This window comes from Arvicola amphibius, chromosome 2 (genome assembly GCF_903992535.2).
Source record: "Arvicola amphibius chromosome 2, mArvAmp1.2, whole genome shotgun sequence".
Lineage (NCBI taxonomy): Eukaryota > Metazoa > Chordata > Mammalia > Rodentia > Cricetidae > Arvicola > Arvicola amphibius.
The window spans coordinates 190,292,210-190,310,730 of NC_052048.2; the positions used below are offsets into that span (position 1 = coordinate 190,292,210).

At 37.1% G+C, this 18,521-nt stretch overlaps 1 protein-coding gene across 1 annotated transcript in view; it reads right to left on the minus strand.

The window, feature by feature from the left end:
- Tpk1 (thiamin pyrophosphokinase 1) overlaps nucleotides 1–18,521 on the minus strand; it is a 332,106-nt gene that overhangs the window by 260,780 nt on the left and 52,805 nt on the right. Inside the window, exon 3 of the mRNA XM_038319484.1 lies at nucleotides 4,323–4,394. Within this exon, the coding sequence (XP_038175412.1) occupies nucleotides 4,323–4,394 (72 nt within the window). The remainder of the gene's footprint in view (nucleotides 1–4,322; nucleotides 4,395–18,521) is intronic.

Consider the following 18,521-nt stretch of genomic DNA (forward strand, 5'->3'; position numbering starts at 1 on the left):
TAAAAATGAAAGACTGGTTTTCATGTTAAAAGAAGTTCAAGAAAAAAAAAGAACAATTATTTGCACCTGCCAGCACCCAGGAGATGAGCCTGTCTCCTGCACTCCAGCAGTATTCACTTGTTCTCCCATGGTTGTCAGTGTAATCACAGGGAAATAACATCTCATGTAGCATTAACTTGCAATTGCACAATTAAGGTAAATTTATCATCCTTTCTTATGTTGAAATTCATTTGAATTACTTTTATTCTCTAAAATGCCAATTCCATTGTGTGTGTGTGTGTGTGTGAGTGTGTGTGTGTGTGTGTGTGTGTGTGTGTGTGTGAGAGAGAGAGAGAGAGAGAGAGAGAGAGAGAGAGAGAGAGAGAGGAGAGAGAGAGAGAGAGCAAATACAGGCACAGGTATATGCACATGAGATGTATACATGCATTCCTATGGGTATATAAATACAATGTGTCCCTGCATGTAGAAGCTAGAGGTATATGTCTGGGATCTTTATTGATCAATCCCCATCTTAACTTTTAAGCTAGGGTTTCTGACTTCATTCAGAGCACACTGTGTGTGCGCATCATAGTATATATAGGTTATATATTAACATTAGATTATTTTATCATGTATGGGACTATCTATCTAGTCTATATGTCAACTTACATACTGTTAACAAATCCATTTTAAGAAGTATTGAGCTTTAAAAAATTGTACAAAGAGGCCAGGAATCGAGGTGGGATGGGAGCAGATGGAAGAAGAGAAAGGGACATACAGGATATATGTAAAAAAATAAAAAAAGTTATTTTGATCTAGCTACACTGTGCTATCAAGATGACTTGGCAGTAAGGGTGTTTGCCACCGTGCCCCGACAGTCTAAGTTTGATCACAGAAATCCATACGGTGAAAGGAGTGAGTTACTCAGGCTGTCCTCTGACCTCCACAGGTACTGTCAAGTGCATATGTGCACACATACAAAAATTAAGAAATACAAAAATTGGTTCAGTCTAAGAGTCATATTTTTATGCACTAAATGTTGTAAGAGCCAGCTAAAACAAATTACATTAGTGTAATAAAGTACTCACAGAAACCTGAGTGCGGTTTAGAATACATAAATGAACCAGCATCCTGCATAAGGCAAGTGTACACCAAACAAGAAGTGTTTTCAGCAGATAATGGCAAAGGTGCTAAGCACACTCTTCCACACATTACCTTTGCTACTCATAGAAAGAGACAACATAAGTTTTGGCTAAGAACAGACATTTCAAATGAAATTTGTCAGGCTGTTATGATTCGAAGCTGTTCTATTGCTCAAATGTGGAAGATAAGATTGAGGTTGTGGGTTGTTTCTAGCATTCTCTGACCTACATTATTTTATTATATTTTCATTGCATTTCTGTCTCTCTTTATAAAACAGACTTCTTAATCCTAGAGGAATACTTACTCTAATAGTATAAAATACTCTTTATATAATCTGCTTCTTTTTGGCTTATAGCCTTTTCTGGTTTTCCAAACAAGTCCCCAAGCTTGTTTTATCTACCAAAGTCTAATGTGAAATTTTCTTTATAATACAATAAGCAAGGGAGGGAACTATTGTGGCTAGCATCAGACAGGATTCCTAACTTTGGTACATAGCAGCTGTTCTCTTACACACCGCATAATAAAATAAAGAACTTTACATATCACTGGTGATTTTTTGTTTTGTTTTTTTTTTCTTTTTCATTTTGAAACATTACTTTTTTATTTCCTTTCAATTCATTATCAGCAATGACATTTCTGCCTGTGGAAGTTTTTAAATGGACATGTGACATGTGTGTATCCACATAGGTCTCCATCCCCAAAGTCCCTGTTAGAATTCTAGTAGTCCATAGGCACTGTTACACAACACTGTTGGCATCCAGGGGCTTATTTTTGTGCTGGGTCCCATTTGCATTACAGATTATAAATGATTAAGGGAAGAGCCTTTGTTTCCTGCCTCTCAAACTCCCTTTCCATAATCCTGGCCAATTCATTGATCAAGTCCTAAGTGCTGTATAAATCCCTTTGGACAGACTCCATAACTACAAATTCCTTCAAGGAAAGGATCTTATCTTCCTCCTGTATAATCCCAGATCTGCGAGATCTACAGCTCATCTAGTTAGTCACTTAATAAGCATTTTGTATGATCACTAATTCGCAGCATAACATCAGACAAGAGGCTTAAGGACTTTGTAGTGGCAGGCTCCTAAGGATATTTCCTTTTCTTGAAACATTTTGTTTAAATTAAGAAGATAAACTTCCTCAGAATTTAGTTTCTTTAATTAAGATTTTAATGCTCATAATGAATGCCTCTCACACTCTTCCACAGAAAGATTACCCTTAGTAAAAAATATTTCAAACAAGAATGGTCTAATTAAAGTAAACTAAAGTCACTCTTTGATCTGAGAATTAAAACAATAAATATTAAGATCCGGGAAGTACACAAAAACTAGTAACGATAGACATTTCTACCCAGCTTCCTAAATCTATCATGCTATGAAAAAAAAAAGTGTGATTTTCTGTACCAAGTATTTTATTTCAGGCAGTACTAGACTTTCTAGTGTTCCAAGAATATTCCCAAAGGAATAATTGATTACTGTAAATGTTAAAGATCCAAGATTTGACCACTAGATAATAAATAAAATTTGACAGTGAAGCACCAACCTTTATATTAAGGGGGGTGAGGGAAGTATTCAGAAAACAAAAGAGAACATTTCAAATATAATATTACAAATGTTATTTTCTCTTGCATAAGAGACAGATAATATCTGGTGTTCTTTGGAATTTTAGTTGAGCTACAATCTAAGCCTATCAAGGCATTATCTTACCAGCTAGTAAGAATGTGTGCTTAAAATGAGAATTAAACTATGTCCTCTTCAAATCTAAAAGCACTGGTATACACATTTTACCAGAACAGTATTATTTAATGAATAAATAAATAAATAAATCAGCAAACAAATCTATTGGAAATATGGATTTCAGATCACCTCTCCATACCAAATGATCAGCTTAAACATATGTACATATATGGAATAAATACAGAAGAATCATGATATAAATATTAAAAGTTATACAATTTTTAAAGTAAAATGTATTCAAAAAGGTTATTGTATTTCAGATGTTACTATTAAGAAAGTGAAAATTCTTTCCCACATATGGAAAGAATTATTTGCTAACTTTGTATCTGAGTGAGACAGTTGTCTTAGTTACTTTTCTGTTGCTGTCACCCAGGCAATTTATAGAAGAAAGAGTTTATTGAGGACTTATAGTTTCAGAAGGTGAGTCCTTGGCCATGATGGCTGGGAGCATGGCAGCAAGCAGGTAGACATTACGCTAAAGCATAGGAGTTATTTAAGAGCTCACATCTTGAGAGAGCTGCCATAGACACACACACAGAGAGAAAGCTAACTGGAAATGGTGTGGGATTTTCAAACCTCAGAGCCCATGTTTCTCCAAGAAAGCTGTAGCTAGTAATCCTTAGAAGCAGTTGTACCAACTGAGTACCCAGTATTCAAATTCTGAGCAGAGGGGGCCATTTCATTCGAACTAACACAGATGAACACATGCCTAGAGCATATGAAGAACTCTTACAGCTGAATAATGAAAGCAAGATGTGAACCAATTAAAAACAAAGCTTGACAAGGAATCTGAATAACATTTATCACGGAAAAGATGGTCAGCATAGTGGAAGTCTGAATGGCTGTGAGATACCATGTCACACATACTAAATTCTGTTGAGAATAAGAGCTGGAGATTGTTGAAAAGTCAGCACTCATATACACTGCTGATAGGAATGCCAGTGGTGGAGTAACTTTTGGAAGCCACTTGAAAGTTCCTTAGAGCTATCACTTGGCCTATTTCAAGCACAAGAGAAATGAGAGTCCAGGTTCACATGAACATGCATATTGTTCAATTACAATAAAACAATGAAGCACCAAAAAGGTATCTTCAGTTGGCATCTGCTCACAAAGGAAAAACAAGCTTTCACCAGTGGAGGCTCACTGTGTGTATTAATCCCACTTAAATGTAGATCCCCTGACGAGCAGTACATGCTAAGACAAAACAAACTCAATGTTATTTCTATAGAACTTTTGTCTCATTTGCTTTGTTTAGGCATGGTTTTGTCTTATTGGTCATTATTTATATATCATACAGTTTTATGTTTTATGAACTGGGTGTGCTGGTGTTTTTTCTTTTGATTTGTTTGTTTGCCTGTTTGGATTTTGGGGGGGGGGTTGCCTATTTGTTTTGGGAGGTATATGGAATTGGGTGCTAGTCATGTTATTCAGTCTCAAAGACAATTAAATGTGAATTAAGATTACCTTTTTTCCAAAGATGGCGAAAGCATGTGTCCAAAGGCTGATTAAGAATCACAAGGCAATATTTCAAATTTCCTAAAAGAAAAGAAAAAGGGTAAAACACACACAAAGATAAACAGTCCCCACTTATCATCTGGGTCTGTATCATAAGCTCCATGTACACAAAGGAGGGCTGCAATGGCAGTTACTCTAGCAAACCTTCCTTTCTGAAGAGATTGTTTATCAACAGGACATAATTTGTTCAGAATGTCTGTCTCTCACACATCATTTCTCTGAGGAAGGTATCATGAAAAGACTTCACAGTAAAAGAAAACTAATTTTTTTGGAGAAGTTAAATGCTTTTATTATGAATACTCAACCTTAGTAAAGATCCAGCATTGGCACAGGAGACCACTTCCTGAATATAATACCAGTAGTGCAGTAGCACAGACACTAAGAGCAACAATTAATAAATGGGACCTCCTGAAACTGAGACTTCTGGAAGGCAAAGGACATGTTCAATAAGACAAAACCGCAGCCTACAGAATGGGAAAGGAGCTTCAACAACATCACATCGGAGAGAGGGTTAATCTCCAAAATATACAAAGAACTAGAATCAAAATACCAAATAATCCAATTTAAAATGGGGTACAGATTTAAACAGAGATAGCTCAACAAAGGACTCTCAAATGGCAAAAAAAAAAAAAAAAAAAAAAAACACTTGGGAAATTGTTCAACACCCTTAGCCATCAGGGAAATAAAAATCAAAACAACTCTGAAATACCATCTTGCACCTGGGAGAATGGCTAAGATAAAAAACACTGATGATAGCTTATATAGGAGAGGATGTGGAGTAAGGGGAACGAACACTCATCCATTGCTGGTGGGAGTGCAAACTTGAACAGCCACTTTGGAAATCAGTATTATGGTTTCTCAGAAAATTGGGAATCAACCTCCTTCAAGACCCAGTAATACCATTCTTGGACATATACCCAAATCATGCAAACTCATACCAAAAGAGCACATGCTCGACTATGTTCATAGCACCATTATTTGTAATAGCTATTACCTGAATACAACCTAGATGCCCCTCAACTGAAAACTGGAATAAATCTAAATAAATGTGGTACATTTACAAAATACTATCAAACTGAATCCAAGAACACATCAAAAAATAATCCACCATGATCAAGTTGGCTTCATCCCAGAGATGCAGGGATGGTTCAACAAACAAAAATCTATCAATATAATCTACCATATAAACAAACTGAAGAAAAAAACCATATGATTATCTCATTAGATGCTGAAAAAGCATTTGACAAAATCCAACACCACTTCATGATAAAAGTCTTGAAGAGATCAGGGATACAAGAAACATATCTAAACATAATAAAAGCAATATACAGCAAGCCAACAGACAACATCAAATTAAATGGAGAGACACTCAAAGCAACTCCCCTAAAATCAGGAACAAGACAAGGCTGTCCACTGTCTCATATCTATTCAACATAGTTCTTGAAGTTCTGGCTATAGCAATAAGACAACAAAAGAAGATCAAGGGGATTCAAATTAGAAAGGAAGAAGCCAAATATTTGCTATTTGCAGATGATATGATAGTATACATAACCGATCTTAAAAACTTTACTAAGGTACTCCTATAGCTAATAAATACATTTAGTAATGTGGCAGGACATAAGATCAACTCAAAAAAATCAGGAGTCCTCCTATTTACAAATGATAAAGAACCTGAAAATGAAATCAGAGAAACATCACCCTTCACAATAGCCACAAATAACATAAAATATCTTGGGGTAACGCTAACCAAAAAAGTGAAAGACGCTAGGCAATAGTGGGACTGCATAAACCAGCTTTTAGGAGCTCACTGTCGATGGAGGGATACCTTGCTGAGCCTAGATACAGGGGGGTGGGCCTTGGTTCTACCTCAAAATGATATGAAAGACTTTGTTGACTCCCCATGGGAGGCCTAACCCTCTCTGAGGAATGAATGGGGATGGAGTGGGCAGAAGGTGGGAGAAGAGGGAGGAGGGAAAGGAGGGTGAACTGGGATTGGCATGTAAAATAAAAAAAAAAAGATTGTTTAAAAAATGAAAATAGAAAAACTTCATAGAAAAAAACAAAGAAATATCCAGTGCTGATATGACAGAGTCTGCTAGCTGCTGGTTTTATACTCTCCTACCATTGTCAGAAACTGATGTCACTCAGGGGTTCTGGTTTATGCTATCACACTCATTCACACTCATTTGTGTTATTTTTATTACATCCCAACTCACTTTGACCTTTCTAATGTAAAACTATACATATGTTATCACAAACACTACCAAGAATGCTTATTCAAGTTTATTCAAGTATTCGGACAACACTAAACAAAACATTGGTAATACTATTTCTGAACTTTATTAGAAGGAAAGCTCAAGAACAAACAGGTTCCTGAAGCTGGGGCGGGACTTAAGAATGAGTTGCCTCTAACAGCCTATGATGAACTTTATATATTACAAAGAATGCAATCAAGCTGGTGAGAATCTACAAGTTTTATTCAAGCACTCCTCAATTATAGAAATCAAATAATTGCTTAGTGATAAGAAAAACTATTTTGGAAGTCTTCTCACTATTAGAAACAGAAAAGATAAAGTAATGAAAAGAATATGTCATCATGTACAAAAAACCTTATTACTAATTATGCAACACACACTGGGGGTACAAAGAAAAGTAAATTTAGAGGTTATATGTCCAATAAGATGTTGATAATATTAAGACTGTACTGAACAATATAACTATATGAAGAATGTTGGATAATAAAGGGCATTTTATTTCTTATTTGAAAGAAAGCAAGGGAGGGCTTGGAGGAAAGAATAGGAAAGAGGAAATGATATAATTATTTTATAATTTCAAAAAATTCAAGAAGCAATAGAAAAAGAAGTAGTATCCTAATAATGCAGGACATTAGCAATAATATAAATTTTAAAAGTAATATTTAACATGTCATTGGAATTGAACTTGAAATATCTACAATGTGTGTGGTGCAGGAATGAATTGAAAATACTTCCTGTATATTTGAGAAGCATACAAATAGATGTAGCTACAAATAAATGACTGAACTTGAAAAAACAGAGAATTAGGTCAAAATTGTGTTTGTTTACTATTACAGAGCATAAAAGGTCAGAAAAGGTCATTAAACAATTAGAGTAGAATGTGGAAAAATTAAAAGTGGTTGCTTTCAAAGTACCAATTATAGGAACTGACAATAATCCAGAATACCAGAAAAAGCAAGAAATCAGCGGCAGCATGACCAAAGACCTGTTGTGATTTCATGACATTTGCTAAGAGATTCCCAGGTGCTTACTAGGTAACTTTAGGAAGACAGCTTTGGTAAAAACCAAGAATTATTTCATTATAATCATTTTAGTTAAAAAGAAAAAAATCCTGAAGGGGACTTTGTGGCTAAGAGCATTGCTACCTTTGCAACATCCTGAGCACAGTTCCCAGCACCCATTAAAGTGGCTCACAGCCACCTGCAACTGTAGCTTCTTCAAGGGATTAGACACCATCTTTTGATCTCTACAGGTACCTGCATTTGGTATTTGCATATACTTATCTATACATGGAAATATATGCATACACACAAGTTAAAAGAAAAGTCTTTAAAAAATCCAGAGGGAGGGGTGTGTGTGTGTGTGTGTGTGTGTGTGTGTGTGTGTGTGTTTGTGTGTGTGTGTTCTGTCCCCTATGGATTTACATATCTGTTGCTAGACAAAGACATGTATATAGAACCTCATTAATATCCTTCTATCAAGCAGCCATATATTGGTGGAAGACCTTGACTTCTGTCTCTTTCTTTCCCCTATTCTGCCACGGAGGAGCAAGGGATGATGGGTCCACTGAAAGTCCAGCAGCTATCTCACAGGGAATCCTAAGATAGTGTGATTCCCCTTCTGCACATTTCATTATCTGCCAGGCTTCTTTATTGTGACAAACAAAATAAACATTCAGGCCCTCTCTAAGTCCTGGCCTTGACTCTAGAATGCTGCAGTGGAGGCAAGAGGCCCTACAGCGAGTTCAGCAGTGAACACCAGAAACAGCCCGGTCACAACTGTATGAGTGTCTATTGAAAATCAAATCTGCTTCTTCCTTTCTCCTGTTACCACTTTTATTCTAAGAATTTAGCATGTATTTAAAGTAATGCTGCTTCTGCAGTAGACAAAAGGATTTTTTTAAGTATGAAGAGCTTTCTCATTATCTTACAAAGACCACAAATTTTCAATCAATACTTTGTACAAAAATTTGTACACAAAATTTTAGTATTTCAGGTATAATGGCATGAGGAAATTTTCATTTATCCATAAAAATATGTAACACTTTCCATTTAAAGAACAACAACCTAAATTAACCATTATTCTTCAACATATGATTATGTTGATACATAGGATTAGTGAACCTAAGTTGAATGTTAAAAAAGGACAGCCTTCTATCTTCTGTCTGCTACATAGTTGGGGCACTGCCTCTGGAAGAAGAGGTAACTATGTAAGCAAGGAAAAAGTAGCAAGGATGGCCCTAGACTACCAAGTGGTACCAAAAGGAAGTGGTTGCTAGGGGCAACACAACAGACAACTAAATTAGCCTGCTGTGGCCCAATGACCAAACCTGGGACAATCTGAACCACAAAATACAGCACTAAATTTTTGCACAGTATAAAATTAAACATTTTTAAAACCACACTTAGGAAAAAAATGCTATATTAACGAAGTGGGATAACAGACGATCTTCCACAGGCAAAATAAATCCAAAGAAAACACACCATGTTCTACTCTTACTGAGGGGTATATACCTGTTTGCTTCCCATGACAACATCTATCAAGTGAAATTGCTTGAGAAGGGATGATATTTCCACTGCAGCATCTCAGAAACTTAGAACAAGTTCATCATTCTATATGGAAACTGGACTTCAAAAGGCATAATTTCAGTGAGAGTAAGTTCATTATCTACTTAACAGTGAGAGTAAAAGAACAAATAACAAGTAGTAGATATAAATAGCAAATAGCAAAAGATCAGCAAATTGGGATCCTACAACATCTGTCAGTAAAGATTAGAGTCTCTATGAGAGAAGGCACAAGAGAAGCTGCATCAAATCAGGAGACTAGACATTCAGCAAAATGACTTGGGAAGCCCTGCTGAGACAGTCACACTGGGGGTCCTAATGAGAGTTTTCATGCAGAGCAAAGTGGTCTCTCCATTGATGAGCTCTGTCTTGGCCTTCTCAGGTCCACTGCAGGCATTTTAATAGTATGAAATAAACGAGAGGTACCTCTGTTGGAAATGTTTTTCCCCTAGATCAGTGGTTCTTAACCTGTGGGTTGAGTCCCCTTCGGTTTTGCATATCAGATATCCTGCATATTAGATATTTAAATTACGATTTTTAACAGCAGCAAAATTACACTTATAAAGTAGCAACAAAATGATTTTACGATTGGTCAGGGGTTAGCACAAAATAGAAACTGTATTAAAGGGTTGCATGATAAGGAAGGTTGAGAACCACTGCTCTCTATCTTCTCATGGTTTTGATATTTTTACCCTTAACTAGTTGCTGTTCTCCATTCTATCCACTGGAAGTGGGGTCATCTTGCCCTAGGACAGAGAATCCGGGGGAACCCATGAGAGAAGTCTTCAATAAGCATGCCCTTTTCTACAAGGGCAAACAGCATATGTTGATTTCCTAACATATTGCATTACACCCACCACCAACAGATATATATCATGTGGTATGATCTGAGCCAATATATGCTAAAATAACATTCAGTCCCAAATCACAGGGAAACCCAATCTGGCTCAGGAGGGAAACATCAGATACATTTCAACAGAAAACTAGCTTACAATTCTCTTTTCCAGTAGTCATCAAAACTGTCAAGGGTACCTTAGACAGGAAAGATTTGGATACTATCACAGATAAAATGAATCTAAGGAATATGATAACTACATGTGCTGTGGTATCCTGGACGGGTTCCTGGGGCAGAAAAATAATATGTAAATACTTTGGAAACTTGGTAAAATGCAGAACAAATAATAATGCATATCTTTATTGTATCAGCACTGGTTCATTAATGTGAACAAACGTATCATATAAAACTGGATGCTAACATGGATAAAATTATACATGGGGCTGGCTAATTGAAAACCCTATCCTTAATTTTTCCAAAACTTTAAAAAAATCCATTATTTTTTATGATTTATTCATTTAAAAATTTGAGATAAGGGACTCTTGCTGTCCTGGAACTTATTATGCCGACCAGACTAGTCTCAAACTCAGAGATCCACCTGCCTCCTCTGCTTCCTGGGTGTTGAGATTAGAAACAGTGCCTGGTCATTAATTTTTAAATACTAGTACAAGGACAAAGCATAGACTGAAAACTACTCCATGAAGTATTGCTAGTGACTGTTCAATGTGACAAGACTGTTGACACCCATGAAAGAAAATTCAAGCGTATTCAAACTTCAAAAATAAAGTATACTGAGAAATACATGGATGCTTGGAAAAAAATTATTTATTAAGGAATAAATAGGGAAAACACACACTTACATACACAGTGGGAAGCTACACTGTTGCCTGTTGATCCACCATGGAAGGATGAAGAACGCTCCAGACCAGGTCACCGAATGGCGAGTCAAAAGCATTCCATATCCAAGCAAGAGAGAGCTGTGCGGCCTCCTAACCTCCATTCTTAACCAGTAACTTATCAAAGAAAACCACGCTTTTATGGGTAGTCACTCCAAATGTCATTGGCTAATTGAATAGAGCTCCCACAACAGTAAAGCTAAGAAAAAAAACCCACTAAATCAGAAGGAAAAAGGAATACTATTCCATATCAAGAAACCTGTAGTTTTATCAACTTTTTTTTTTAGTTAAAAACTTTAGATGAGTGTTCCCGTTGCTCCACATCCTCTTCAGCACAGGCTATCATTGGTGTTTTTGATTTTAGCCATTCTGACAGGTGTAAGATGGTATCTCAAAGTTGTTTTGATTTGCATTTCCCTGATCACTAAGGAGGTTGAATATGACCTGAAGTGTCTTTTGGCCATTTGAACTTCATCTGCTGAGAATTCTCTTTTCAGTTCAGTACCCCATTTTTAATTGGGTTAATAAGAATTTTCATGTCTAGTTTCTTGAGTTCTTTATATATTTTGGAGATCAGACCTTTGTCTGATGTGGGGTTGGTGAAGATATTCTCCCATTCAGTAGGATGCCTTTTTGTCTTAATGACAGTGTCCTTTGCTTTACAGAAGCTTCTCAGTTTCAGGAGGTCCCATTTATTCACTATTGCTCTTGTCTGTGCTACTGGGGTTATACATAGGAGGTGGTCTCCTGTGCTCACGTGTTACAGTCTATTTCCCACTTTCTCTTCTATCAGGTTCAGTGTGGTCGGATTTATATTGAGGTCTTTAATCCATTTAGACTTGAGTTTTGTGCATGGTGATAAATATGGATCTATTTTCATTCTTCTACAGGTTGACATCTGGTTATGCCAACACCATTTGTTGAAGACTCATCCATTGCTGGTGGGAATGCAAACTTGTACAACCACTTTGGAAATCAGTGTGGCATTTTCTCAGGAATTTGGGAATCAATCTACCTCAGGATTTAGCAATACCACTCTTGGGAATATACCCAAGAGATTCCCAATCATATTACAAAAGCATTTGTTCAACTATGTTCAAAGCAGCATTATTTGTAATTGCCAGATCCTGGAAACAACCTAGATACCCCTCAATGGAAGAATGGATAAAGAAAGTGTGGAATATACACATTAGAGTAATACTCAGTGGTAAAAATAATGACATTTTGAATTTTGCATGAAAATGGATGGAAATAGAAAACACTATCCTGAGTGAGATAACCCAGACCCAAAAAGATGAATATGGTATGTACTCACTCATTAGTGGACTCTAGTCATAAACAAAGGACATTAAGTCTATAGTTCACAAGCCTAGAAACGCCAAATAACAAGGTGAACCCAAAGAAAAACATATATAGATCCTCTTGGAAATTGGAAGCAAACTAGATTGCTGGGCAAAAGCTGAGAGCATGGGGGTGGGGGTGCGGTTAGGTGAAGGGCAGAGGGGGAGAGAGAAGGGAAAAGGGAAAGACTGGAGAGTGCTTGGGGGAGTGGGAGGGTGGAGATGGAGGAAGGACAGATATCTGAGCAGGGAAGAAGATATCTACATTAAGAGAGCCATTTTAGGGTTGGCAAAAGACTTGGCTCTAGAAGGGATCCCAGGTGTCCAGGGGGATGTCCCCAGCTAGGTCCTTGGGCAGCAGAGGAGAGGGTGCCTGAACTGGCCTTGCCCCACTATCACACTGATGATTATCTCAAATACCACCATAGAATCTCTGTCTGGCAATGGATGGAGATAGAGACAAAGTCCCTCATCAGAGCAACAGACTGAGCCCCCAAGGTCCAGTTGAAGAGCAGAAGGAGGAAGAAGATGAGCAAGGACGTCTGGACTGAGAGGCGTTGGTCCACCCACTGAGACAGTGTGCCTGTTCTAATAAGAGCTCACCAAATCCAGCTGGACTGGGACTGAATGTGCATGCCATCAAAACGGACTCTCCGAATGTAGCTAAAAATAGGGGCTGACTGAGAAGCCATTGATAAAGGCACTGGGACTTGTTTCTACTTCATGTACTGGCTTTTTGGGACCCTAGTCTATTTGGATGCAAAGCTTTATAGGCCTGGATGGGGGAGGGAGAGGGGGCTTGGACTTCCCACAGGGCAGGATTCCCTGCCCTCTCTTAAAGAGTGGGGGAGGGTGAGTGGGGGAACAGGAGGGAAATGGGAGGAGGAGAGGAAGTGTAAATTTTTGAATGGAAAAATAAATTTTTTTAAAAAAGATAAAAAACTCTTTAAACATGGGAAATAACACTGCATATATCTAGAAAAACAGCTTCTCTGACATTAAAAATTATTTGTACCACAGACAAAAAATATATGCTATTTACATCTTTAACTGAATAATCTCAAAATGCAGTAATAAAATTTAAAAGTGAAGGGCTTTTCTTTATTTTCAGAAAAAGAAGTTAATATTTAACAGCATTCTTAGGGTGGTTTGAATAAGAATGGCCCCATAGGTTCATTGATTTAAATGATTGGTCTCCAGGAAGTAGCACTTTTTGAAAGGATTAGGAAATGTGTCCCTGCAAGAGGAAGTGTGACCCTGGGGGTCTACTTTGAGGTTTCAAATCCTCAAGAGAAGCCCAGAGTTGATCTCTTCCTGCTGGCTGCAGATCCCCATGTATTATTCTCATCTACTTCTCTAGCACCTGGTCTGCATGCATACTGCCATGATGACAATTAACCTGTGAAACTGTAAGTCCCAACTAAATGCTTCCCTTTATAAAAGATGCCATAGTCATAGTGTCTCTTCACAGCAAGAGAATACTAACTAAGGCAATATTTAGTATGTGGACCAGTACAGAGGCCCCCCTGTGTTTACAGAACAAAGTCCTATATTTTCTACCTAAGCTGATGTCATAGGGTTTACGTAACTCTGATAAAACATCATAACACCAAAAGCAAACGGAGGGATGAAAAGATTTATTTCGCTGTTTAGTATACAGTCTAAGTTCAGGGAAGTTGGCTTAGGAACTCAAGGCAGGACAGGAAGAGATGCAGAGGCCTAGAGAACACAGCTTACTGGCTTGCTTCTCATAACTTGCTCAGCTTGCTTCCTTATACCCCCTAGGACCACCAACCCAGAGGTGGCACTTATCTACTTATCAAGACAATACCCCACAGGTTTGACCTCAGGCCGATTCTATGGAGACATTTTCTCTATTTTGATTGCTTCTCTTCCCCAGTATATCTAGGTCTGTGTCAAGATGACACAACACACACAGTCAGTACAGTTCAAATACAGAAAAAGTAGAAGGGCCACCACATATGGTGCTGATGGGTGCCCTCTCTCACCTCTGCAGAGTACTAGGCACACTGTGCTTTGCTTGTGCCTGAAGAACACATTAACAAACCAACTAAGTTATCATACAATCATCTCTAACAGTGACAAACTTAAAAATACCCTTCAGCACATAATGAAGACAATACACATTCTATAAAAGCATGACCATACATATCAAGGTCAGAAGCTCCAACAGGAACAAAGTGGCAGGAAGAGAGGACAGGAGAGATTCTGGGAGGATGGACAGGTAGGCAGGCAAGAGGGTCTTATGGTTGACCAACGTTGAGAACCATTGGTAGTATGGTATTGAGTCTGGACAACAATATTATTTTATGTTAAAGATTTCTTTAAAATTATATTTGTTTTACTTGCATAGTTACTCAATTATTTATTCTGGAAGGAGGGCATGGTGTCCTGTGTGGGCCAGAGAATAACCTGAGGGACTCAGTTCCCTCCTTCTAGCACATAGGTCCCTAGGCCTGGACTTGGGCTACTGGGCTTGCCCGTAAGTTCCCTCCCTCATACACTGAGCCATTTTCTGACCAGATAGCAACATTTTATAATATTTATTTCATTTTTAACTTCTGTTTTCTGAATGTTTTATATATAATTTTTAAAAATTAAAGTAAAACCAAATGTAGTGGGATATTATCGCCAGTCCTAGCACTTAGGAAGCAGGTGCAGGAGGATCTCTGAGTCAGAAGACAGTCTGGTCTACATAGTAAGATCTAAGCCAGGGGCAGAGGTACATAATGAGACCTTATCTGAAAACAACATTTACCACTCTTGCAGAGAACCAAGGTTTACTCCCTAGTACCCACATGACAGTTAAAATTGTCCTTAACTCCAGTTCCAGGGACACTGAGGACTTCACCAGGCAAAACATGCATTAGCATAAAGTAAAAAGGAAGATCTACAGGAACGCAGACTTTAATTGTAAATTTGGGGATGGGTGAAAAGAAAATGTCAAGGTAAATCAACCACTTAGGTATTAGCATCAAACTGTTGTGGCTTCCATCAGGCAATCAAATTATCCTGACAGATGAAGACAGAAACATAAAGAGGGGGGTGGGAAAGGTGAGAGGGGAAGGGAGCAGAGGGAAGTGGAGGGGATTTTGCTGTAGTACTAGGGTGGAACCTAGGAATTCACTACAGTTGGTAAAGATATACTAGCTACATCCCCTGACTCACTAAGCATCTTTTAAAATGCGAATTACACCATCATGAAGAATAGTTTAAAATTAAACTACTATGATAAAAACGTTGATTTCCTATAAAAAGTTAAAAATATGAAAATAAAAAAGCTAATGAATGAAATACACCTGACTGAAAAAAGAACCACTTGGTAATTTATAAAATGTTATAAATATAGATTACCCTTCTGTGTGCATTGTGTGTGTGTGTGTGTTCTCTTATGGATGTGTGTTTACAATTATACGTAAAGGTGAGTGCATACTTATGGCGTGTATTTAGAGGGTAGAGGACAACCTCAGATGTTAGTCCTCAGTTTCCACAGCCTTTGAAATCAGAATCTCTCTGGACTATACACTTCTAGGGGTTATGCTGTCTCTCTCTATATCTATTTTTTGGGCATGCTGGATTGTAGTATCCAGCTTTTATAAGAATTCTTGAATTCAGGGCCTCATGCTTGCATGGCAACTAGTTTACTCACTAAGCCATCTCCCTAGCTCTTCAGATTACCTTTTAAATCATGAAATGATACAAGATTAAAAGAATGCACATATATTAAAATGTTGTTTATAATAGAATGGAAGTATTAGTTAAATAATTGCTAAGTTGCAAAGTTCATATATATTTTATTTTAAAAATATGGAGCAAAGAAAAAATTATTTAGCCAAAACACATGCTGGTTATTACACATGTAACTATAACTTTATCAAAGAACCAAAAAAAGAAAAAAGCCAAAAAACAATGTGACCTTCTTGTCCCTAGAAAATACTATAATTAAATAATAAAAACTTTGGAGCACTTAGTCTCGTATCTGCACTCACGAACAACTTTTAAACACAAACTTTTTTGGAAGTGCACACAGGGAAATGAACACTGTCAAATCAATTTGTTGTCTGAGGAAATACATTACACATGTATGAAGCATAACTATTAAAAGGCTCTGAACAAATATTCTAACAAGTCTATTAAAATAATTGAATTATATTGAATTATTAAGAGATTATGAAGAATTAATAAGTCAAATATAAGAAAAAAGTAAACAAGGAGTTATATAAACACACTTCTGGAGAAATCTTTTCTGTGTTCCCCTAGGACTAATGACTTATTCCACTTACATTAGCATAATAAAAATAGTTACCCTTCTATTCATAGGGTGCCTTTGTTTGACAACAAATGATAAGGTTACTCTACCCTCTCTCACCCCCAGCTTCCACCCCATTTCTCTGTCCTCAACAAAAGTGATTTTTAAAAATACATTTATTTTTATTTCATGTACCTTGGTGTTTTTCCCTGCATGTATGTCTGTATGTGGGTGCCAGATCCACTGGAACTGGAGTTACAGTTGTGAGCTACCATGCGGCTGCTGGGAATTGAACCTGGATCCTCAGGAAGAGCAGTCAGTGCTCTTAGCCACTGTGCCATCTCCCTAGCCCATATAAAAGTAATTTTTAAAGGCAATTATCTTCCAACATCTGAAACAATCATTTTCAAGGTCAGCAGTGGCCTTGTATTATAAAACCCAATAGCTAATAATTCCTTCTCATCTTGTGCAAGACATCTTGGTCTCATGGCAGAGTAGGTAATAGGTTTATCCTTCTTGATCTTTCATGCTAATCCCTACAGTCTTGTATGTGCATTACCTCAGAAATAGCATTTCCATCACATGCTTGTGCCTGCCTGCATCTGAATCTGCCTTGTTCTTACTAATAAATGTATCAATAATACTTTTATCTTTTATTCACTGTTTTTCATAGTATCTCCCTATTCTAGAAAATAAGTCCTGAATTCATTACCTACAACAGGGGCACATACATATTGAGCATTCAGTAAATATCTGTTAAGTAGTTCTTCCAACATAAGAAAGACTATGTTCATTTAAAATAAATTAGTTCCAGATACTTCCTTTAATCAAAAAAGTATTCTCTCTAATCTGTCTACATTCTGTCCTTTGGATGCTTCCCTAATATAACTCCTTTCAGAATGAAACGACTCCTTTCTAAAAGCCAACAGTTCCATCTACATCCTGAAGCCCTGAGGAGCCCTGTCCAACAAACAGTGCATAAAATGTTTCTGAGAGGACACCAGGACAGAGCAGCACTCACCTGGCTTTCACACAGCTAAGTGCTGCTCTCCTCACTACTTCTCAATATTATCTGACTAGAGAAGGGCAGCTATGTCAGTTAAGAGCTAGGAGATACTTTCATTGAGAACAAATGGACATTTCTTTAAAGATTTTATATATATATATATATATATATATATATATATATATATATATGTTTATCTTTAACATCTACTTAGAAAATCAATGAATCCATAAAACATTCATTGATTCCTACAAATCTGACCATATATCTGTTTATTATCACTCAAGTTTTCAGGTTGAAAGTATAAACATATCTGAAAAGATTTCAATCAGCTTCCATTTGAAAGCTTTTTTTCCCAATGGAACAACAGAAATGACCCTGTCCATGTTTAGCTATTCTACACTCTAGGCCATTACAGAGAAAATGACTGGATACATTTTCAAAGGAACCATAGATGCTATTAATGTATGTTATATTTCACAACTAGTAAGTTTCTACTGTGTAGGAAAAAGGAGAAAGAGGACATAGGTAGCAAAGTATTGAATCTTTCTTGCTATGAAAGTAGAAGGCCATCCTACAGAATGATTTTTTTTACATTTGAAAGGTTAGTAATATTCTTGCTACCAGTAAACATTCTCACGCATAACCCAAATGAATGATGTTTAATTCTTCACCTAGGCACACTTGAAGTCCTGACAGAGTTCAAGGCTGTTTTCCATCAACTGTCCCTTGCCCTGATGATCTGGACCACAATAAACCGTGTTTCCTGTCAATCAAAAAAATCAAAAAAAGTCACTTCCTAGCAAACTGTAGACAAAGTGCCATAACCCAAAGGGTCCATCATAAAGTCTGAGGAAATTATAGTCCATCACATCAGCTTTGATGTGTTGACAGCTGGGCCCAAAATACTCTTCACACATGAAAAGTCAGTCCCAAACATTTCCTATGACAGAAGCTATATGAGTTTAGAACTTGCTTACAA